The sequence below is a fragment of the Apostichopus japonicus genome, chromosome 8, assembly GCF_037975245.1.
Source record: "Apostichopus japonicus isolate 1M-3 chromosome 8, ASM3797524v1, whole genome shotgun sequence".
In the NCBI taxonomy this organism is placed as follows: domain Eukaryota; kingdom Metazoa; phylum Echinodermata; class Holothuroidea; order Aspidochirotida; family Stichopodidae; genus Apostichopus; species Apostichopus japonicus.
In genome coordinates, this window is record NC_092568.1 from 484,503 (window position 1) to 509,512 (window position 25,010).

Below are 25,010 nucleotides of genomic sequence, written 5' to 3' on the forward strand. Positions count from 1 at the left end.
CAGGATAAAGATATGTCCTCGTCCAATCCTTATTGATCTCTTTCTATTAACGTTACTATATGCATGATGTTGTATGCATTTGTATGTATTTTAGATCCTCCTGCAAGCAGGAACTCGCGAAGAAGCCATCATGGGCTTATCAAAGCCGCAAGCTGACCGAAGTCAGTCTCTTAGATTCATATTTTAACGTCCACGATTATGAATTGTCAATTGTCAACGACTATGTAGGCCTAACTGGACGAAATACTTTAATCTTGGAGTGACTCGAACTCGGGACCTTATGATTGAAAGGCATCGGCGTTAACCACTGAACTAACACTCCCTAAATGTTGGGAGAATGATGTGGAATTTACATGCGGTAGTTCACAAGGTATTATTTGTTCCATGTAAGTGCCAAAGGCCATCAGAATTAAACCGTAAAGCCCCTCCCCCAGCCTCTCCCCTCCCCTACCCCAGACGATTCCAAAGTTTTCTACCCAAACAATTATTGCCAGATAACGAACTAGAGCAGATATCAACATAGATACTCTGCATGGGAAAGTTGCAGTGTTTTAACGATAAAGTTGACTTTTCTCTTGTTTTGCTCCATTTCTAGCATATTTGGAGATGAACAACAGACATCGTCTGATAGATCCAAAAGACCGCAATTCTGATCAGAAACATTGAAGAACAATGCTGGGGACCATACCTTAGGGCTGTCCTCCAAATAATTTCTTATTATCAATTTTGATTTTCTTTTTTTCGATGTAGTACATGTAGAAACCAGAAGAGTAAATTCGCGAAGTGTGGGGGTCTCATCCCACCCCCCACCGAGCACCCCCCCCAAAAAAAATCAGAAATCGGTCTCAAGTGGGAACAGAAATCAGCGTGGTTTAACACCCATGGACGTGGCTCTTAATTATATTCTATGGCAATTTATGAGCGGGAACGTCCTCTTTTGTGAATTTGTGCTTGAAAATCGCTACAGGAGGACATAAATATCATCTGAGAATGTAGCAGCTTTCGAGTGTCCATCATCCTGGGCTGCCCCCCCCCCCAGTAGTATTGTCAACTTATCTCATTACAGAAAACAATTAGACGTTTAATTCTGCTTTCATAAGTTTCTATAGTTAAGAGTCTAGTGTTGTTGTCAAGTAGATACATACCCGATATAAGTTAGCAATCACTAACAGCACATGTTAACAAACGCACTGTTCTACCAAATAGAGGGCAGCAATGCTAACTAGGCACCAAAGCCGTATATTTAGATACGGCTCTGCTAAGCACTAACTGTAACAATCAAAAGTGACATACAACACCCTGCCCTCTCCACTAGTGCTTTGAGATCCATTTCAAATAAATTTCGAAGTAAATTCTCTTTCTGAAACATTTGTGCTAAAAATTATAATGAAAGAACAAGAAATACCTAAAATCTTGCAGCTTTATGTGGATAGACTGGTGGACCTCATAGGGCCCTGACAAATAATCCATAGAAATTACTGTGAGATTCCTCTTTTGTGACAAAAATTGTGTTTTTAGAAACCACCACGAGAGGACAAAAATATCATCTGAGAATGCCACAGCTTTCGAGTGTTCGCCATCCTGCCCACCCCCAACCCCCCCAGCTTCACTCCAGTGCTTGGAGGTACACTCCAAATTTATTTCGGAGCTTTTTCTATGTCTGAAAATATGTTGTTATGCTTGAAATCGTTATGGGAGAACAAGAAAATATCTGAAAGTGATGCAGCCCTTGACGAGGGGGGGGGGGTTCCATTTACAAGAGCTCTGCCTCCGCTCCTTTACCCCTCTGAGTTGAGCTTGCCGCTGTTTTTAAAGTGCCTTGTGCGCAGCTCACGTTAAAATGCTCTTACTCTAGAAAACTTTGTTCAATGAAATCAATGCAGTTAACTGATTAAATCCTCAAATGACTTCCCCTATGTTTATTCAGATTTGAAGAAAGCCATTGGAAGTATTTGTGTGAAGTGATATCATGCTGTCTTTGTTAGTGTGTTTGTATGTTTGTGTTTGTTTGTTTGTGCGTGTGAAGCAACAAAGAAGTATCTCTGTTATTGTAGTACATGTAAGAAAAGAACAGCAACAAAAGCAACAATCAGTAATCTTATTAAAAAATTTCACCGTGTTCAATATTTTATTTTCAATTATAGATCCCACACAACATACAGCAGTAACTTTTAAACATAATTGTAACTCAAAAAAGTCCATATTTTTTGTGTGTGGAAAATCTACGTAGAATTTCGGAAGCTACTTAAGTGTAATGTGAATCTAAACTCAAGGAAAACAATTCTACCAAAAACACAACTCCTAACAACGCCAATGCAGAAATAGCAATAAAACCACATCCTATGCCAATGGTATATGCCCGATGGGTTACTAAGGGGGAGAGGGCAGGAAGAACAAACTTTAAAAAAAAAATCGGCAATTTCTTGTTTCTGCAGGGTGGAGTGAGAGGCAGACAATCGTTTGCCCCCCCCCCCATCTCACCCAGTGGCTTTGCCAAATACAACCCACTAAAATGTAGACAAGTTACTTTTGCAAAACTGTTTATTCCAGAGCGAAGTTTCCTGAGTTTGCAATGTTGTGAAGTAAGATATTTTTACAGAGGCCTTCACTTGCTCAAATGATGTGTTTATCTCATTGACGTGTATATAACTTACTAGTCCTTAAGCAAACTTCTATTTATATTATGGAAAAGTAACCCGATTACGACATATGTTGATATTAGAAACATGATCAACCAGCAGTTCATACAATGATAAAAAGATTGATGCAATTCACAATACTTTTGAATTTATTTGTGACTGAATAACAGCAAGCACCCAAAGAGATAGTTCCATCTCTGCAGAGGTCAAGCCCCAGTTACGACCCCCACCCACAAAAAAAATCCTTTCTCCAAATTAGAAGTAGGGGGAGGGGAGGGGGAAGGGATGCTCCAATCTATATTTGCATGTCTGTGTAACTTCATTGTTTAAGTTTCCAGTCTTGAAAAACTACCTGTACTTAATTCTTTTTAAGATAAAATAGAATTGATTCTTACAACTTTTCCTTCATCACCAATCACTCAGATGAAGTAACCATTGCACCAATACTGAGAATCATGTTGGACATCTCAACGGACATTTTCAAAGCATTCTTCTTCGTGATCAATAAGTCAACGACCTTTTGATCCCAATTTGTACCGCCATCTTCTCTCATTCCAAAGTAGTCTCCCGTTTCGTCTTCTTCAGACATTTTACCGGGGAAAGATTGACGATGCCTTTCGCCGATGGCCCCGATCCTGTGACTGTCTTGTGAATTGAACAGCCGGCTCTTCGTAGAATCCACATCTTCATCTTCAAAGTTTGATGAACGAGTTTCTTCCAGTGATCCAGATAATGAAGATGGTTGGCCACTTCTAAGGCCTTTAGCGACACCTTCCAACGACCTTAAAAATAACCCAGATGTCAGGTTAAACTGATGAAGAGTACAAGGTAATTCGGATCTTGCAGCTTCCCACAGTTCTGTCAGCTGGGATTAGAGATAGAAAGAAGAAAAAACTTTTGGAAAAAGAATGTTCCTCTAAGAAAGAAAAATCAGAAATTGAGTATCAATTTGAAAAAAAAAAAAAAACTGGAGAAAGCAAGGAGGAGTAGAGGGGAGGGTGTTATGGCTGACTTGTTTTTCCTTCCATCATGCTCTTTTCTAGTAGGTAGCCAAAGTATGGGACAATTGTATCCACTCTGGCAAACACCCTCCCTCCCCTTTCAAACTACTCTGTGTGCCTTTGATGAACTTTGACCTCCATATTCTACACCATTATTATTCAGCCATTCTTCAGACCATGAATGTTTGCGACTGGCTCTAAAATGATACAAACAAAACATTGCAGTAACTGGTGCATGGTCTCTCTTACACACTATTGAACTATTCCAATAAGATAAAAATCAGTCAAATAGTGCATATTTTGATGAAGTCATAAAACACACACAAGTGAATTTATTTCTTCAACTCCATAACTGGGAAAATCCTGCAAAACAGTTAGTTTTATGATTATCATGATATTGTGCTGCAAACCTAACCAGCTGTTGGAGAGGTGATTGCAATTTTTTTTTTTACAGGCACCCTCTACTTTGACTCTCCCAATTACATCTTTTGCTCTCCGTCTGGGGCTGTTGCATAACTTTGACGACTTAATTTCAGCTACGTATATAGAGTCGGTTAGTAAAACCAAACTGTCATAAACGATAAACAAACTGCATGAGACTGATTCGTCAAACTTTCACTGCAGTTTTCTTTTGCTTTATTTAGTCAAAACATATAACGTCAAAATAATTATTATTTTACTATTTTTTATTATTTTAGGTTTTACAGTCTTGTTCAGGGCCAAGGCCCTCTCATACAACTTCACAACTTGACCCTGGTCATTGGTAACTTGTCACACCTACTGTACACACCAAGTGTGCACAATCCAAACAATCTCTCCTGAGGCACCACAGTGCACCACAACCATGTGTCCCCCGGGGGACTTCCCATAGGGTGCAGCCACAGGGCGCACGCAACTATAATGGAGTCAAATGTCACTTTCTTTTTGAACAAATTTTTTGCATTTCTTATATTTTCATCAGATCCTCTTGCAGACATACAGAGACACACAATCAGACTCACCTTCCCACGGAGGATTGTAACCAGACACGTTTCAAAGACGCCACCCCCAGGGACCACCTCTGGATTGCTTAGAGACAAACAAGCAACGTGGTAGGCCACACCAAAAACATGCTGAAAGCAAAAATAAAGTATTGTTTGTGATTAATTGCACTGTATACTCATCCTACAGTCTTCTCATCAGTTTTAATTGTAAATGAGTTAAATGTATTCTCCATCTTTACCAACCCCAATCCCCCTCCTCCAGTTCCTTTTCATCCCTTCTTCTTTTTTCAACTTTTTTTTGTTCTTTCTTGAAAAGCATAATTATACTTACTTCGATGCATTAGTATCATACAACTAATGATTTGATACCTTGTCAATATTCAAAGGACCGACACCTACATGTTTGCCTCTGCTTCATAACACCTTTTGAAGCATATGAACCTTTGCCTACCTGGATTTGCATATATAGTTCAAGGTTAAAGGGTTGATATTATTGTCTAAGAATTAGGAGAAACTACAGTTGATTTTACATCAGTCTGTACCAGCGGAAATGCTCCACAGAATTCACAAGGAAGTATCTACTTGTTATCACTGACAAATAATTCCTTCTACAGATGTGTACTGAAGAAAACTGACATTTGAAAGCATACAAGTTATTTAAGGTCCCGTCATAACGAGTAATTATTAAAACTGACAACTGCTAAACTAATGGAACAACCAGTGCCATAAGATTCAATGTAATTGTTATGTAATTATATTTGTAATTACATTTATATTACAGGAAGTTTCAACATGAAGCACAAACCTATGAGATGCTTAGGATTGGACCTGGACTGTAATTATCCATATATTTGTTTTTTATGATAGAAATGAGATTTGTCAGGAATGGCCATGTTGCTCAATCACAGAGAAAAACAACACACAGGCACTGAAGTACCATCATCGCTAAAACATTGAGCGCATACGACTGCAAGGTTGATTGACCTCAAAAATGGAAATTCCAAAACTAGAAACTGACATAACGGTTGTTGCAACACTCAACAATATTGAAAACAAATATAAACAACCTTAAGTTATGGTACCTTTAACTCCTGTAAACAAGCCTCTGTTCGGTGGCATAAAATCACGGTTGTTACTTGATTTTCTTGACTGGATGTCAGCTGAAGCATTTCTTGATCTAACACTGATTGAGATGTCACATCCACCAATGACCCCAAACTGTCAGCTGTGATGTCACAATCCATGGAGGAGAGGATACAGGCCCCTGCAACAACAACCAGTGTAAATCGTTATAATGATGACTTCATATTTTTGTTTATAGAAATCTTGCAAACAGACGTGCTTCTTTGTCATCAAGTTGCTTCCTTAAAGTTGCGTAAAAGTATGAAACTTGTTTGCTTATTCAGTCTTCCCTTCTCCACAAAACTTGGACAGTGACTTTCAAACAGGTGCACATTGAGAGCCAATGTCTAGCTCTTAGAGAACTGGATAAAATCAGGCACCCCCTTTTACATCTTCATTTCTCATTATGAGAATACATCATTCTTTTTCCCATATTTCCCTAGGCCACCTGCTTACTCTTCACCCTGGGGTTTTGGCACCCTAACCCCTTACCCCCACCCCCAGGGTCGGACTGCTTTCAAGTCATGATCAAGCTATTTTCAACATACCTGTGAGGTTCTGAACGGCCCCAATGTGAAGCAGCGAGAGCCTATCCACTGTTAGAATTCCCATCTGATGAAGAGTCTTAACTAGAGTAGGATGTATCACTTTTTGACAGCCGACAAAATTAACTCCAGCCTGGCGAAGTTTTGAAGATAAAACTTCCATTTGCTGTGAGGCATAACCCTCAATGTCTACATCTACGCTGACTTCTAAGGTTACCCCAGGTAATGGGTCTCTTTTGATAGCAAGTGAGTTGTTGAACAGCGCCACTTTAATGTCTGCATGATCAATGTTCAACTCCTTCTTCCAGGCAGCAACAATCTTGTGAAAGCTACTTGGAACATCTAACAGCACACCATTGATTAATTTCGTCTCCGTGGCTGGGTAGCCCACCATGGTGACGTATTCCACACGGGGTATGAACAAGTTCTTTGGTAAATTGTCGGGTAAAGACGAAAAGAGAGTCTGCAAAACCAAACTGCTGAGAATGTTAATTTCAACTGTACTGACACAGCAAGAGGGCTTGCTTCGAAATATACTCCGCACCAAACATAACATAGCGTCTAGATTGGAAAGGTCTATCTTAAATGAGATGTCCTTTATAGCATCCAGGCACGCATTCAGGAGGAGATTATTAATTTCACAGCAAAGTTTGTGATGTAAATCACATTTGATGGCGCCCTCCACGATAGATGAAATGACGATTCCCATGTACAGTCCGTTGTCACTGTACACAGACAGGTGTTGCAGAATGCTACTGGCGACCAGCTGTGAGATCGGACTGGCAAAGGTTAAGTTTGAGAAAAGCTTCTGGGAGGACGCAGAGATGGTCATGAGGGCGCCATGACTGTTTTGGACGTATTTGGCTCGCCCTCGAGGACCAAAGCAGGAAAGCAGGAATTGTTTTAAGGAGGAGATGACCTGCAGTTTCTCTGGGTTACTTATTTTGACGATTGATCCGTTGTTATCTTCTTTGTGAAGGTTTGGCTGGTTTGAATTACTGCTCATCTGAGTAAACAAGAATAGACTCCAGAAGGTTATACGAAAATGAGAAGCGCTGACATTTTTAAGATGCACTTTGCATTCCTTTGTATACATGACTGAAGTCACACCAAAGATCTCAAATGGTTAATGATCTCAATCTTTCTAAGCACTAATATGTCAGCGTATTAAAAAGTCACACAATCACATTTTGACCTCTTCATAAAAACTGAGAGATTATAACTCTAATGTCAGCAACTTCAAGACTGTGTCCGACACCTGTTTACGACTGGACTAATTACAAATTCTTAACTCAAACAGGTTACAATGGAATGCACTGTGGGGTTTTCATAGCAGGAGACTGGTTAACATTGTACCTTACAGGTCCCTGATTGTACAGCATATATGGACATATCTCTAGCATCAGAAGAAAGGCTTTTGACTTTCACAAATCGCAACCTTCAGCAAAGAGCATAATATTAGAAACAAATTTGTTCTCCTACAACTGTAAAAAGCTGGATTCTTGCAATCATTCATGTAAACACCTTTCTTCCAAAATTCCTTGAAATGCCAGTCTGACACCTGTACTAGTATCTTTAAATTTGCATTTATAGACAATCAGGTTGCATAATTCATCAGCATTATAGAAGCTTTTACTTTCCTCAAAATATTTTCATTTCATGGCAGTTAGCCGGAAAATTAGACTGAATTTGAAGGCGTGGCTTTTTCAGGTCAATCAATGTACTTTAGCTGTTCCAAAATTTGAACATAATATTAATATCATAATCATAGTTTAAAGACCATGGTGTTAGGACTGATGGGCTGATTGTGCTGGTCCTGTTGAAGACTCTGGCATCAAGTCTTGATGATAGTGTATCCTCACTTTTTCTGCTAAATCTTAGGAAACCATTAAGGGAAATAACTGTAAAACTATTAAAAGGAGAAACAACAGAAAGTTTTATTTACCATGATCTCCCTGAAGCCCTTTCAGGACTGTCTTCAATTACAAGAGACAGACGTTCAGGTGGCTTTTTAGCTTTAGCCAGCTTCTGCAAGCTGTAGATTCCAATATGGATTGATGCTACGGCTAGGAAGGCTGACAAGAATTTGTGGTCCAGAATCCACTTCTTAAGAGCCATGATGCTATGACTCTGAAAGGTAATTTCAAGCACTTAATCCACTTTACATTTGGATAGAAATCATCACATGTACAGGTCTGAAATTTCAAGCATCAACTGTTGATCAAAATGTTTGCACTTGATCATAATGAAATGAAAGGCGAGAAGGGTATTAGCATTAAAGCATGTACTTAGGCATGGAAAGGGCTAATATGAATGTCATACCATTTGAAGATAAATGCAAAATATGAAAATTTACCAGGCAGTAGCTTCCTTAGCATTTTTCTTTTTGATGTATCGTGGTTTGATCTGAACTGGCGCGTCCTCGGTGATTCCGGAATATTTGGGATTCTTTGACATTCGATACCAGGCCAGATGTATGAGACCTAGACCACCCAAGCCCACTATGAGAACACGATACCTTTTGAAGAAGCTTGGTTTTGTCATGATTTGCAGTGAATTCTGTATGATAAAGAAAGACTAATTCAGTCACGGTGTGGGAAAAAAGAGGGATTAGAGATTTCACAGACTTTCAAATACTTACTTAACATATTTTTGGAAGTAAAGTTTACCAAGTTAAGCGTGGATAGTATCATCTTACACCCTCAAACTTTGTTATCTACTCGACAAATTTACAAACATGAGCATGAAATTATCACATGGCATTTTAAATGTCTTGCCTATTCCATATCACTGATGTTGCTTCTAATACACTCTACTGAGCTATTCTTTACACAGCAAGTGGTGTTGGATGTTTGAAGTCACTTTCCATTTCTCTTTGGGATCTTTGTGGTCAAAGTCACAGCAGCAGAATGCCAAAAATAAAACTAAAATTGATAGACTTAGTAACTAATGAAATTAATAAATGAAGCATCTTGTATGTGAAAATCTGTGAGCTGCTACAGAAGATTCTGCCAGTCAATGGTGTTTCCTCCTTATTTACATGAGATTATGTAACTGGAATGAAATCAGTCATGTTTTGCATAGTGGGCTGAAGGTTTTTAGATGAATTACTCAGATAAGCAATGTATGCAAACATAGTGTTATCTTTTGTGTTAAGCCTGACATTTCTCATTGAACTGACAATGAGATGCCTGGAATAAATGTTACAATAATATAACAGATGGGATTTAATTTCATTCTAGGACCTAGGTTACCATAGCTACAGTTGGGAGGTCTACTAGAGTTGATGTGCCTAAGTCTTATGCTCGTCAAAGAACAGGCGATTGAGTGGAGTGCATGTTGAGATGTAGGTGTTTCCTAGTTTAACCTTGACAAGGCTACTGTTTCTGTAGGCATGTCACCTTTGACACACAACACTTAAGTTAGCCTAGTGTTAGCCTTCCCCCGAGGATAAGCCTACTCTGAGACGGTAGCCTAATTTTCAGCTCCTGTGGGTCTTGACTCCGAAAGAGCTAGAGCATACCCATTGCATTAGTATTAATAATACTAGTTACCCAACATTTTTCATATTTGATATCGCCCCAGCACTATACCTCACAAACCTTCAGAAGATATTTAGCCAGCCAATGCCAAACCAACCTTATGAGAAGTACAATAGTCTGAGCATGATTTCACTTACTTCTTCAAAATTTGTACCCGTTCAACGCAATTTGCCGTACCGTTTGTACAGGAACTACATTTGCGAAACGTTTTGCATTCTGTGTGGATCGGAACGTGCGATATCGACCGTTGTGCAACAAATCTACGGAAAACTGTAATAGACATATACTAATTTATGGTGGTTTCAAATTAATCGACTAAAGTCATTTGCAATGTAAATAATACTTTAATTTGATGCCAAATTACATGTCATATCCGTAATGACGTTTTAACTTCAAAAGAGCATTATTGATTACCATTTAATGGGGCATCATTAATAATCAAGCCTGACAAAGCTGAAGTTGGAAACTGCAGACAGTTTGTTATCAACATCCGTAACATTGACAAGGTTTGGTGTTCACGGTTCTGGTAGAATTTGTAAGCCAATCCAAGGTTACATCGTCTGCGCAGTTTCCCAACACTTACGATACCCCCCCCCCACCCCCCACACACACAAACGTTGCTGGATCGGTCAAATGGGTGTTACTGTATGTGGGTGGTTTGCAGAATTTTATGCCACGTTTAAGCAGAGAGCAACAATATAAAGTGTTTATAGTTACCAGGCTTATGGTCAGAAGGGAACGTAAATTCAGTTGGTTTATTTGTAGTGGCCCCATTGAAAGTCAATTTCTTTAAGTGGCCCATAAGTCTAAGGTGGGTGGAATATGGGATGAAATACAAACGCTAACATGCCTTGTCTCTAACCAGTTCCATATATATTTTTTAAATTATCAAGAAAAAAAGGGCATTTTTTTTCATTACAATTTTTTTTTAACCAAAATGTGCACTTCTAATGTATGTACTATAGGACGAGCTGTTCCGCCGTTCCAGTGCTTGGCCATAATAACCCCTTAGTTTATAGACATAAGCAAATGTTGATGCTTTAATAGATTGATATAGAAACTGGGTCAAGGAAGGATCCTACATACAACATAACATGAAGTCAGGGGCGTAGCGAGCGGGGGGGTGTGGGGGGGTGTCACACCCCCCCAATAATTTGGTCGCTGTCGGCAAATTTTGGGTCTGTCGGCAAAAGGAGAAAAGGTGAAGAGAGCGGAAGGGGAAGAAAGAAGGAAAGCTGAATAGAGAAAAGGAGAACGGGAGCTTCTTCCGTGCCAAATTTGACTTAAAATATGCACCAGATTGCATCTAAGGACGTTTCAAAACTAAAAATTTTCCAAAGGGGAGGGGTAGACCCCCTACCCTTAGACCCCTCCCCCATTTCAGTCACCACTTCCAGATCCGTCGTCAAATCAAATTTTACTTAAAATATGCACCAGATTGCATCTAAGGACGTTTCAAAACTAAAAATTTTCCAAAGGGGAGGGGGACACCCCCTCCCCTTAAACCCCTCCCCCATTTCAGTCACCACTTCCAGATCCGTCGGCAAATCAAATTTTACCTAAAATATGCACCAGATTGCATCTAAGGACGTTTCAAAACTAAAAATTTTCCAAAGGGGAGGGGGACACCCCCTCCCCTTAGACCCCTCCCCCATTTCAGTCACCACTTCCAGATCCGTCGGCAAATCAAATTTTACTTAAAATATGCACCAGATTGCATCTAATGACGTTTCAAATCTAAAAATTTGCCAAAGGGGAGGGGGACACCCCCTCCCCTTAGACCCCTCCCCCATTTCAGTCACCACTTCCAGATCCGTCGGCAAATCAAATTCTCCACACCCCCCCAACAAAAACCCCTTCGCTACGCCCCTGCATGAAGTGAATCTCTACACCACACATCAAACTGAAATATACTAATTCTGCATATCAGCCTACTATACTATATGTACCGTAACCAAGTATGCCTCCTTTAAATGTGTGTATAATTTATTTCTGAATTATATTTATCTTTGTATTTTGGATTATGAACTTAATCATTTTGTGTCATGCGTTATGATATGGGGAGATGGGAAAATAAGAGATGAGGGTATATCAGATGATGTGGCCTACAATAGTAACTGCACGCTAGTCTATTAGTTGCACATATATCGTATACAACAACGTTATCGGGAGAAATTTAATTTCATATGTACACATCTTCTAACACTTAACTGGAAGGATATACCGCCGTAAGCTTCTCATTACCAATTCAAGAAATAAAAACAAGGGGGACACCGACATTAAATTCTTTATTATTCTTGGTAAGTTATGTTTAATCATTATATTAAAATATTTCAATAATTGCTTTTTTAGTATTGCAAAATAAACATTGAAACCATAATTGAATCTCGTCGACTGTTGTCAGCTATGTTTAAGGCGAGACCAGTAATACTATAGCAGTAGGCCTACTAGTATAATTAATTATATTTGAGATAAGTGCAGTTTTGAACTTTAGATAGCATATTTCACACGTTCACATGTGACGGTTGTATTAGCCTGTGTATAAATTATCAAAGCCAGAATATTATGTGTCATGTTGAATTTTACGCAACACATATACTAAAACAATGTTAACTGATAAATCAAAATGGCATATAAGAAGTTTCACAAAATTGTTTACAAAAATTGCAATAAATGAAATATATGTCAAGAACTTTTCCTAACTCCCGACCTGTGTCTTAATCGGGATGAGTCCACATATATCTAACGTATCATAACCGATATCAACTTAGAGATAATCTAACAATTTAACGAGACTTACCTGTAATCGGTACATAATGTATTTAGTCCCATGAAAATGGCAAACAATTCACATTAATGTGTAAGCTTTCACTGAAGTCCGGTCGGTTGAATGCATCTCATGGAATCCGAGGTGTTGCATGATGGGAGGTAACACACATATAGTCGTGACGCTTAAAAAATAATTTCAGTATAAAAATTGAATTGTCATCTCAAAAGACTTGGTATCCCTTAGTGATACTGTAGGCCTACTTCCATGAGACGCAGTTTCGACCAAAGTGAACTAAACTTGAAAGTTTCATATATGTAACTATCGATATATTTCCAATTAATTTCAATGCGCTGCATTGACTGTTGCACAGATAGGGCCTTTACTTGGATTTGCGCATATAATATTATTCCCAATACCCTTGCACCACTCCTCCCCCTATCCCAGTCGATGCACTGAGTATACATACAAACCCATATACACACATAGGCATATGCTATATATGTATTTGACTCATTAGAATCAATTAGCTCAGAGCGGTGATATGCAATAGTGTGAATCCATTCTGTTGTAGTGCCCCTATATACATGCATTACAATATAGTTAGTTAGTAGCAACTATTATCATGGTATCTTGTTTGCTACTACGTTGTTTGTGATGTTCTGTTTTTGTGTTGGTCCCTCATCCAAAACCATAATTTACTTTAGTTTGTGTAAATTTTCCTGCCCTTAACAATCTATGTTACCCTCAATTTGGTATGTGAAGTTATTAGGGAGTATGCAGCCGTAGCATCGGTCTGATGCTTTACCAGCTGAATATAAAAATCAGGCCGAGTGAATCATCATTTCACGAGGTGCGATGACATGAACCCCTGCCCCACCCCTTGCTCATGACACTGTTAATGGTCAAAAGAAACACCAAGGATCATATATTATGTAAAGTTTCCGTAAAAAAACTAGATGACCTGTGCTGAAAACAGGCTAAATTAATACTATTTTAATAAAAACCATTATGTCTATATATTGAATATGATACCGATATTTGGAGAAGAGGAAGGGGGGGGGGGCTATATTTCATTGAGTTTAATTGAGTTTTTCCACATCTTTGAATACCACTCTTACAATGCAAAACGAACTTCAAGTACAATGTTGTCTACAATAAACAATTGTTTCTTCTTTCTGTGTCGAATCCTTACAAATTTTAGAGGTGATTTGTAATCAGTTTCAGAGTTTGATTCAGGCTGTTTTAAGTACGGTATCGGATACCGGTAGTTAATAACTTGTCCTTATACAACCATCTACCAGCAACTTTCGAGATACCTTGTAAACAACGGGACTCAATCGCTGCCATTTCATACTTTATGACTTTACTTGAACATGTGCTTTACGTTGTCAAGACCTCCCTGGCAATATTATACTACCCTGGATCAGCATGCCTTTTGCATTTTATGCGTAATTCATCATAGTATCATAAAAGCTATTTTCAACAGGAATAATATTTTCTCTAAATGTTGAAGTTTCACGCATATAAATTTGCCTATCACCAAAAAAAAAAAAAAAAAACACACAAAAACACGTAAAGTTGGTAAGTTTAAATGATGCAAACACATACAGTACGACTGTATCTTACAGTTTGACGTTTATATTTACCACCTCAGAATTTCCAGCAAATAAAAAAGAGAGAACAACATTCAAGATGGGGCTACTTCAGTCCAGAGCCAGAGGACCACCAAGAAAAACCTCTACACGCAGGTCCTCCACGCATTCTACGCGATCATATTCGTCTGGTCAGTCACGTGGTTCTTCTAAGAAAATGAGTAAGGTTCATACGTTATTTGCTCCACCGACTAAAGACACCGGTAGTAAGAAAACGGGATCCTCGAACTCCGGTGGCAGAAGATTTAATGGAATTTGACGACAATTCCCCAGGCCGCATAGCAGAAACGTGGGTTGGCTGGATTCGGACGTGCATTATGGAATTGACCACGACAGCTTTAGGCTGAATATATATTTTTTTTACCAATATCAACTAATAGTACGAACTAGCGTATACAGGGACGAACGAGACGGCGACGAAGTGTTAGGAAGTTTTACGATTGTTTTACTTGAAGCACGCGGACGGCGTATACAGGAACGAAGCAGACTAAACCTTCGTTATGATAGCTACAAAAAAAGACTAAAAGAGGCTTCATTATGATGGCGTACAGAAGGGTATAAGACAAAGATTTCGTTAAAATTTTGTGAGCATGATTTTGGGTGAGAGGAAGTTTCAACACACGAGGAAGTTTTAGCACATAAATTTCTCGCTTATTGTTTAAAACAGCCCAAGCAAGCAAGTTAGGCGCTTTGCCTTGAAAGCAGACTTTTTTTTAGAAAGCGGCGAAGGGCGCTGACTTGTAGGCTATTGGGGGGGGGGGGAGTTCCCCTCCACCAACAGTCCATGCGATGTTAGTGGAACAAGGAACCAACAGAATACCTATCCAGATGACAGTGATTTATGTTTCTGATGAAAGCGTCGATGTAAAGCCTTACACAGGACGGTGACTATAGACAGCCTAACGAAGCAGCATATACTCATGTAAGCAGCTTAGGCTAATTTGAGTTAAGGTCGTCATGGTGTATTTCCAATAAACAAGTGTCTACGATATTTGGACCTAAAGGATGCGATGTTCAATACAGAATTTGCTGTTAAGTGTCGCCGGTGAAATTTTTTTCATTCTAGAAAAACAAAGGAATGAACTTAAAAGTAAAATTACATATAACCTCACAATTAATTTCGTTCAGTTAAATAAATAAAGTATATCGTTGTGATTTTATTTCTTCGCGTATACTTTACAGAATGTACAGGAAATTATTTGATTGTCTTTTTGAATACAACTCGAAAATTCACGCTTCTGTATGCAATACGAGGACGCTATTTTTTGTTTTCTCTGAGCAAACTGTGTTATATAGGCTACTACCGCCTTTAGTATATATAACTGCAGAATACCACTACTCAATTACCACCAGACAATCTTTAAAGACAAGGTCTTAATATTACAGAAATAACATATTTTATAACTATATGAAAACAATCAACCTGATATGCATTTATTTAACGACGCATGGTGTATGTAAAGGGAACGACGAATATGGCCGTACACTTTACGTCGGATGGTTAAATCTAATCAACGGTTTCGCTTTTTACCATTTGACACATCGTCTCAGATACTAAGCCACGTATGGTTACGCAGTAGATGAAAATTCTATTTTATTTTAACTGGTCAGGACTCGAATCCACGACCTCCATGCATGCTTGGTGTTGTTTCAAAGCTTCTTATATGCCACTAATACAGCTTTTATCGAATCTATTAATTCAGCAGCATACTCTATATAAGTGCCCTATTGATTTACACACTACATCGTCAAGGTAATGTGGTCTCTTAGGGCCTCACTATAGATAGCTGACAGGTTGACTATTCATGGCACCTTCAGTTTCCCGCATCATAGGCATGCAGATATTAAGCAACTAGAACCAAGTTCTAGTCACTTGTTAACAAGCAGCTTCCCCCCTTTGAAGGCCTAATGTGGTCTCAACCTTGCCTCTATTTCCCCAAATTTCACACCAAGTGTACTACCATGCATGTGCAACTTGACATCCAAGCCACAGAAACCAAATCCTGTTTTGCAACATATCGATCAGATGTTCTTCTTTTGCTGTTCGGTAATTTTCTTGAAATGGGAGAACATTATGGCGGATTGATAGACTCTTTGGAGTATGCCATCTTAAGACAGTTATCATGTCCGTTTCCGGATGATTCTGTACGGTCAGGTTATAGCCGAAATGTAGCGACTGGATGCTAGTTCACTTGAGAGTATAGAGCGCCAAAAGGGCAAAAATAATCCATTGCTTACCATGAGAACCCAGCGTAGAGGCAACACCAAACTCAATAACAGCATCCAAACTAATAGTATCATTAAATAGTGGCGACATATACTGCAATTGTACTTGATAAGACGATTGCTGTTCATGCGTTTGTTTTTTACGCCATGATTATTATCTGTTTAGTTCCCTAGCAACGACGATTAGTTTCGGCACTCTTGGCCGTTCCATAGAAGCGAGAGAAGGTTACAGTATTTTTGCCTTCCTCATAAACAATGTATGAGTCTTCGAACAATTAAATTAATAAGTTTACTAAGAAATTCATCCTTTTATTTCCTGTTATATTTGTAATATTTCAAATTATCAAACCGTAATGTACGAATTTGCATCTTTGTGGTGAATTTCAAATAATATAATTTTACTATGCTCGGTAAGAAGAATAGAAAGGTATACAAGTCGCTCTTTTGCCTTAGCACAAAAAAATGACGATTGTATAAGCATACTGAAGAAAATCAGATTTAAAATGTAGCTTAAAGAGTGGCCGCCGGCATTTTTTTCAATACATTATAATGTATGACAACTTAAATTGTATTATATATGAAACTGTTCAATAGTCACCTTACAGTAATTTCTGCCTTAACCCTTAATAATATATACTCGATAGGGTTTACGTGTAAAGGTAAAAATAAAATACGGTTTTGTCACGTTTCTACTACGAGAACAGTTTTTCAAAGAGAAAAATAATATTAATAAAGAATTATAAAATTCAGAAAAGCAAAACAAAACGAGTAAAATTGTTTTTTTTTTAAGTATGTAGGTTTAAAATTCTTATTATGATAAACAAAGAATTGTAAACCTTCATACTGTTTTATAAAAGGTTTTTTGATCTGTTGTGTTTTGCTTTCTGTTTTCCATTGTTCTTTATTATTCTTATTCTTTTTTAGCAATTCCTTGTGTAAACATGTGAGCAAGTTTCGAAACAGGTTTGTTCAATTACATGTTAAAACTATTATACCTATTTTCTTACAGTTATAACTACCGCTAATTTCATTTCTACCCAACAATGATCGGACTCAAAACGTGTGATCGGTGACAGAGTTTTATTAACAAGTTCATCTTCTACCCCCCCCCCCCAAGGGGAAGGCCCCAATGTGTCGTCTACCAACTACAGTGATATATACATATATAAATATATATAATATACCTATACGGTAACTTACAGCATGTTGTTACTCGAGTTTCACGCCTGCAGGCGTACGGTACATAATCTCTCTCATCACCTAGATAAGAACCAAATGCAACTTATAATAAAGTGACTACCACCACTACCCCCCCCCGTTTCCCCAACCCTCGGTACCGTAGCACCCTATGAACTCTGGAATGGAAGGGACAGTATGCCCCAATAATAATGTTGTCGATCGTAGACTAACCTAGAAACTCGAAAAATCGTAAACATAAATTTCCTTCAAAATCGCAAAATGTAGCACCATTTTACATGCAAGCATATCATATATTTAAACCCTGCTCCAGACACAAATCGATAACGGAATATTAAGCCCCTCTCAAACGAACACTGTGGATCCGATACCTCCAATATGAAACTCCTTCAGTTGCTCATGTACCAACCTTCCACACTGTCCTGTATCAGTCGCAATGAGACGTGATCAATATTTGGTATTGGATGTGGTCTCACCTCGTTTATGGAACATCCATTCGTGGTCCAATCTATCTCAAACCCTCTAAGCTCTCTTTGCCTCCCACCCAGCGCGCTTCTCCCTTCCTCGCTGCCCGAAATATTCACGCACTCGATATACGCCGATGGAACATAATATTACATAATGACTTAGCGCTGTCTTTTACACACTTTGGTAATTTGAACTATGCTACATAACGCATTATTTGCATAGCCCTATAAATCGTAGGCCATGTAAATATATATACTGACTATATGGTAGGTAACCGTTGAATGGTAGAATTATTTCCAGTCATTTCAACGTTAGGAATTGAAATCTCACTCCGCTGACGGTAGAATCGATTTGGCAATTGTGGCATACCATTGGCAATAAATCCCGGTTTATCCATCACCGGGAGACTCTGTACCCTTCTAGCTGGAAATTCCGGTAAGTCGTCGGCAAGTAAGCGTAATTCTCTTTCTTTCTTTAACCGATCCAATTCTTTCCTCTCTTCTGCTGCTCTTTCTAACTCTTCCTTCGTTTTAAGACTTTCGGGGGGAAGTTCGGTAATTGGAGGAAGGTTCAAACCCACGTGATCAAACGAACGTCCGTTCATCGAAGGTAAACCTACGTAGTTCCGGAATGAATCTCTCGATACAAATTCTTTGCTATAGGCGGGAACACTCCGCCTCTGTCGTTCTAATTTCGCCAATGATCGCTGCAGCTGTCGAAATTGTCGATCTAGGACGGAAACATTGTACTCTTTTTCGCCATCGATTCTCTTCACTACAGAGTCGTAACGGCTCCTTTCGACGTCATTAAGTACGGATGCCCGAGAAGCGTTTCTCTTCATTTGTCGAGTTATCGATGAAAATTTTGCAAATGTAGCCGACTCGGATTTCCCAAATGGCATATTGCTCTCACCGGAGAGGGCGCATGCCTTCAATGGATCAAGGTAGTTTCCTACAAATAAATAAATAGAACGTTAATAGAACTTGATGTTGAATGAATTCAACATTTTTTTATTACTTCGTTTATTGAAATGATATATACTTGACTATAAAACCAACGCGATATAAAACATATATAGAAATCGTCACCAAAATCACCGCAAACATGATTTTTGTAAATTTATTTGTGACAGATTGTCACAAACCAAACAGTTTTCAACCAAACAGTATATATATATATATATATATATATATATATAGGCTATATATATATATTCTCACGGCGATCATCATGCTGTAACTTACAATATAGGTATACTATATTATATTATTTGCTCTACATCTACGTTTTGAGCACTCTTGCAGCAGGAAGTGAACAATTTAATCTTTGTTATGTACCTCTTGGTTTTGAAGTATTACTAATGCTGGACGCTCCATCCTCCGCCATGATGCCATTGAGTTGTCTGAAAGTATGAATATGAAACAAGATATCATTGGTCTGTTATATATACAAAAGCTACTTAAACACACTGTAAAGGCGGCGAATAATCTTAAAGGTCATCAGTAATTTCTCTCGCAAATATGCAAGAAAGTCGAATAATTTCTACGCGTGTTCATATTTCAACAAGCATATTTCTACCACCTGCATGTATCTCTCATTCAGACATCTTGTTGTCTATATAACTCTGCAATACCCCATGGCTCTAGGTGGGGTGGGGGAATCGGGGAGGGGTTAAACCTGATGAGAAAAGCGGGGGTCAGAGGGGACACAACCCGCGCTCAATTTGGAAGCCAGCAAAATATGAGGGGGAGCCCAGAAAAATATATAATTAACTTGAGAGAAAGGGATACGAAGGGGACTCGGTGCACGGAGCTGGCTATGGACTCCTCTGTTGGTGGGAAACTGGGAAGGGAAGAACAACCAAGAAAGCACTTTCTGAAATCTCTAATAATATTTAATTATTACACTTTTAGGCTTACTGAAGACTTAAGAGTTTGCTTTCCGATAACTTACACTCATATTTTTGGCTTTATCGTAACATTAATGTAACGAACAAACATGCTCTCTGTTATTTATTTGTTTTACATATAAAATATCACGAGAAGAAGTTAAACCAATCTTTCAATTGTTATTGGCCCAACAAAAATTAACAGCATATTATAATTTGCAAGCAGCCCGATATATGAAATGACGTTAACTCACCATAATCTATCAAACTGTCCGAATTAATAGTAAAATAGCAATTTAGAAACCGTAACGCCGTGAGTGGATTTCTTACACTTTCCTGAGCGAGCAAAATCAATTGTGTAACATCTGAGTTTTCCGTCCTTTAACAAAACAGCCTACCATGCCCTGAACCAGTAACGTGTGATGGTTACAACATATGTGTCGTCTATATGCTATTGTAACATAATGAGCCTTGCATGAAATTTGACTGTATGCATGACGAGTAACAGTGATTGAATGTTTCTGTCTTCATGTACTTTTCTAATTAGTTGCCATACCGACAAACAGATTGCTTCAAAGTGACAATAGGCTTTTATCCGATTGCTTTTACTTCAAACCAATAAATGCCCCTCTCCAGCCCACTCTTTGTAGACTATAAATAGGATTTTATGTTTGCACATTCCCCCACTAAATTTGATCAGCAAATAGAAAGTTCGGAAGCAGTCGCTATTCTGAAAACAATGAGACACAAGTATATACGGTGTACAAAAGGTGCCATTCTGCGAAAGACGATATTTCAGATGTCTAGAAGTGACAAATTCGAACTGACCATTACGTGACGTAGTGTTCCTGTTCAGTTTATAGCTGCATGTACAAAAGCAACCAGATATCACATTTGCATATCCCGTGCGGCTTACACATGTGACAAAATGACGGTGGATTTTTATGAATTAGAAATGATTTAGATTAACTTTCTATCACTGAAGGTATGATAATACAGTTACCTATCAGTTTCATCTAAGAATTTATTTTGCGCATGTGCAGTAAGACTCATGGCCATGGTTATTGTTGATCAAAACTTTGAATGTTACTGGTATTTAAGAGATGTTTAGATATGTCAACATGAATTATAGTCGCTAGTAATAAAATTGCAAATGTTGAAAATGTGAAGAAAATGCTCGAGTTTTTACATTTCGAGCCTGTTACGTCATAAGGGTTAAATGTTACAGAGACTAGAGAGAAAGTTCTTTATTCGAAAGTTATGTTTAATCAATTGCAGACAATTTTCATTTAGATCAATATCCTAGATTTAAAAACTCATATTAGAGTAGTCCCGTATTTTATTGATAAACTTGTTGGTTGTTGTGTTGGAAACTTAAAATGAAAGAGAAACCGTTTGAGACAGGCAAAAAGAATTTATACCCGTTTTCGAAGTTAAGTAATAAATTGTATTTCTTATGATAACTACCTTGTACCGAACTAAACTCATTGAATAAAATTAAGATTAAATGAACATTATTTTACATTCATACATAGTTATGTAAATGTTTCGTCTCTATGCACGGTTTATGGGTAAATGATTGAATCAACTATATGCAACCTTTATTCAGGTTACGTAACTCTAAATCCTCCAACTTAAAACGAGTATGAACGAGAAAAGAAATTAAAAATAAGAATAGATATGCAATAAACTTTTTTTGTTTTTTTTTAAACGAAACTAGATGGTTTATTCTAGTAACTTACCAGATTCTACCTTCTTCACTATCAGAATCTCCTAAACTTCTTATTCCCAAAACAAATACAGCGGAAACAGCATACCGCCCAGAAAGTTTATGAAACCGATCTTTGGCTTAAAGTAACTGTGTGTTTTGTCCCCCACATAATGTAAGACGTCTGAAGTTCCTTTCGGATAAGGCCGTTTAGTTACCGAACACACATATTAGGCCTACCTCAGTCAAACATCTGTCAATCGCCTGTTGAGACTGTTGCGTAATATATAGGCCTAGTCATAAAGGCCTACACTTACTAACTGTGTGTCTAATAACTGCTTCAGTGTGATAGACACCGGGACCATTCACTTTCAAGATCTTAATACTGTCATTTTCAAGGTAAATCCTCTTTCCTTTCAATCCTGTGTTTCTTAGATCTCGATCATTTTGACATTGTCATTCTCCGTCAGAGTATAGCAAGTAACCAACTTAACAAGATAGAATTATCGATTGATGGGCTCAAACTTAATCAAGCGTAAAGACTTTGTGTGTGTGTGTGGGTTTCAGTATTGACTGAATCATTAGTAAATTGAAAGTGTGTGACGTAAGCAAACAGCGTTGCACGCTCAACTGATTTTTGTCGTCATCAACGTGAACTTTGAGAAACGCCTAAGGCACGCCAACGGGGCCATACTACGGAAGTAATTATACGACCGTATGCTACTTCCGCGGGTCATATCGGTAGCGTTTCTGTCTACTATACGAGTGCCCAAAACAACTTGAATTTTCGGCGACGACATACATATCGATAACGCTGCATTAAGAACCCTGCACTAATTGGTTGATTCTAGAACGTGTAGTAGCTGCCAGCCCCTGTAATGGCCCCGTCGGCTTGCCATAAACTTTGTAGCTGTATACATACCTGCAACAGGGAACCTCCCGCAGCAGACATGATATCAATTACAGAAACTGTTCGTGGTTAAAGGCATGGATTTGCAATTTCGTGTGGTTATTCCGAAGTTGTCAAATTCGTGCAACCTTAAAATTTGAGTTACATCATGTATGTCATCTGAAGACATGGTGACAAGCTATCGCGCCCTGACGATGGGGGTGGGGGTTAAATTTAAGGGCTAGCTTTCCTCTTATGGGGAAAACGATATATGTAAAACGGACATTCATGAAAATGATATCAGATTTGAAGTTCATATTGCTATATGTCTAGTAGATTGAGACAGTTGGACAACTGCTACTGTTCGCAAAGTGTCTTTCTGTGTCCAAAGCTACTCACCATCGTGAAAGCATTTTTGTAGGTATTACATTTTTTAGAGAGTAAAAAATACAGATTTGTCAATTGTGTAAACCAATAAAATCTGTCTGCGAGGGAAAGAGCTCAGAGTATGACAGTAAAATGAAGAATCTGACACATGGGTAACTATCATAGCACTTTCTTCTTTCTATAGGCTATTTGCGGGCAATAAAAAACGCCCTTTAATACTGATCAAACTGGTCAGGAATCGTACCTACTAAGTTTCATTTACCAACTACAACACCCACTTCTTGTGGTTTGCCCTATGCAGGTATAGTTGCTCCGAATAGGCCTAGTAACTACTTGCTCTAAGCCTAGCAGAGAGTCATGATTGGTAACTCCTTGCTCTAAGCATAGCAGAGAGTTGTGATTGGTAACTCCTTGCTCTCAGCATAGCAGAGAGTTGTGATTGGTAACTCCTTGCTCTAAGCCTAGAAGAGAGTCATGATTGGTAACTCCTTGCTCTAAGCCTAGCAGAGAGTTGATTGGTACAGGGATCTGCATAAGGGATCATGCCGTAGAAGAAAAGCTGCTTAGTCGTATACAATGTTTGGAAAACATATTTACCTCAGTTTAAAGTATAGGCTACAAATGATGGTGTGTGATGAGCAGCAGGAGGGCTTCCATTAACGGTGACATCCTGTATAGATTATATGTAGCTTATAACGTGGATCCAATGCCAGTAAATATGGCCGCAGTAGCTCCTACTACAAAACCATTACCACAAGAAAGATATTTTGCGACATCCAAACACAGAAATGCGCATGTAAATTGCAATAACTAACTATATACAACATACCTGCCCGTCTAATCAATGACATATATGAACCTTTCACTCCCTGCGGGTACGATTTTGTTAACCTCTTGGTACAGTTACCATAGCAACAGGTCGCTGTAGGTGCGCGGGCTGATTTGCCGCAAATATTTGTCACTTACAGACTACTAACACAACAACCTCGAATAAAACTTGGGAAATTAAAGGAGACGATAAAACACACAATACAACTGGCGTAAGTTATCAAACAAGGAAAAGAAACGAGAAACTAACAGGTCGACGTTCGAATAGAATATCCACATGTTTTATACTAACTGTTCGTGTCACCCGTGAGAATTGTCTCCTGTACGTAGCCCACACAACATGCAAGTAAAGATAATCCATACAACATGAAATGTGACTATTACTTTTCCGATCCTGGCAGAAAGAACACAGGTTTAGTGATTATTTGTCGCGTTTTATAACAAGGTAAATTGTTGTTACACTGCATAAAAGATATTCAAATTTTGATCATTTTTATTGGCATCCAATTTTCAGCAAGGAATTTTTTTTTTTTTTGCACTTATTTCTCCATATCAATCCCTTAGGTTATCATCGCTTTACTTTGATCTCTGTAAATCCCAAATGAACTCTGACAACCACAAAAACCAACAGAGTTCTTTACTACTTCAAGGTGGATCAATTTACTATGTATGAAGTTCATGAAAGTTTTAAAAGGTATCTGTTTACGACCTTTCAGCCTATTGCTGACTTTTGACATTAAATGACCCTTTTCCCTCTACTAAAGACCTAAAGGATTCTGATATGTACTAAGGTGGATCCACTTACCAAGTATGACAATCATCCGAGCTTACCTCTTAAGATATTGCTTACTGGGTTATCATACGTTGACCTGCATTGACCTCAAGGGGCAATAACACAAAGGCTTATTGTAAACACTTCAATGTGGACCTACACAAGTATTAAGTTCATCCAAATTATACCATTGGAACTATTGGAATTATACTATCCAATTTGACCTTAACTTCAAGTGACATTGACCCCTAAAAAACAAACCCCACATAAATATCTGCATATACCGAGTATGAATTTCAACCACATTGTCCATTTGAGTCAGTGTTTACAAGCCAAGGCACCACTAACACATACCATCACCATTACATACATTCCTCATGTCTAGTGTGCAGA

General features: G+C 38.4%; 2 protein-coding genes across 8 annotated transcripts; both read right to left on the minus strand.

The window, feature by feature from the left end:
* Positions 1–2,098: 2,098 nt before the first annotated feature.
* On the minus strand, positions 2,099–10,112 carry LOC139970969 (molecular chaperone MKKS-like). Of its 5 annotated transcripts, none has more exons than XM_071977069.1 (7): positions 9,970–10,112; positions 8,647–8,849; positions 8,236–8,420; positions 6,294–7,296; positions 5,706–5,887; positions 4,642–4,752; positions 2,099–3,504 (listed from the first exon to the last, which is right to left on the minus strand). In XM_071977069.1, the coding sequence occupies exons 3-7, from the start codon at positions 8,236–8,238 to the stop codon at positions 3,055–3,057; spliced, it is 1,749 nt and encodes a 582-aa protein (XP_071833170.1). In that variant the 5' UTR covers positions 8,239–8,420; positions 8,647–8,849; positions 9,970–10,112; the 3' UTR covers positions 2,099–3,054. The 5 variants fall into 5 exon arrangements, with proteins under 5 accessions (XP_071833170.1, XP_071833171.1, XP_071833172.1 ...); XM_071977070.1 differs by having other exon boundaries at positions 9,884–10,030; XM_071977071.1 differs by having other exon boundaries at positions 9,893–10,013.
* Positions 10,113–16,784: 6,672 nt separating this feature from the next.
* Positions 16,785–23,874, minus strand: LOC139972171 (uncharacterized). Of its 3 annotated transcripts, none has more exons than XM_071979166.1 (3): positions 23,615–23,874; positions 19,483–19,547; positions 16,785–19,096 (listed from the first exon to the last, which is right to left on the minus strand). In XM_071979166.1, the coding sequence occupies exons 2-3, from the start codon at positions 19,529–19,531 to the stop codon at positions 18,405–18,407; spliced, it is 741 nt and encodes a 246-aa protein (XP_071835267.1). In that variant the 5' UTR covers positions 19,532–19,547; positions 23,615–23,874; the 3' UTR covers positions 16,785–18,404. The 3 variants fall into 3 exon arrangements, with proteins under 3 accessions (XP_071835267.1, XP_071835266.1, XP_071835268.1); XM_071979165.1 differs by lacking the exon at positions 23,615–23,874 and adding an exon at positions 21,776–22,189; XM_071979167.1 differs by lacking the exon at positions 23,615–23,874 and adding an exon at positions 20,288–20,857.
* Positions 23,875–25,010: the final 1,136 nt, after the last annotated feature.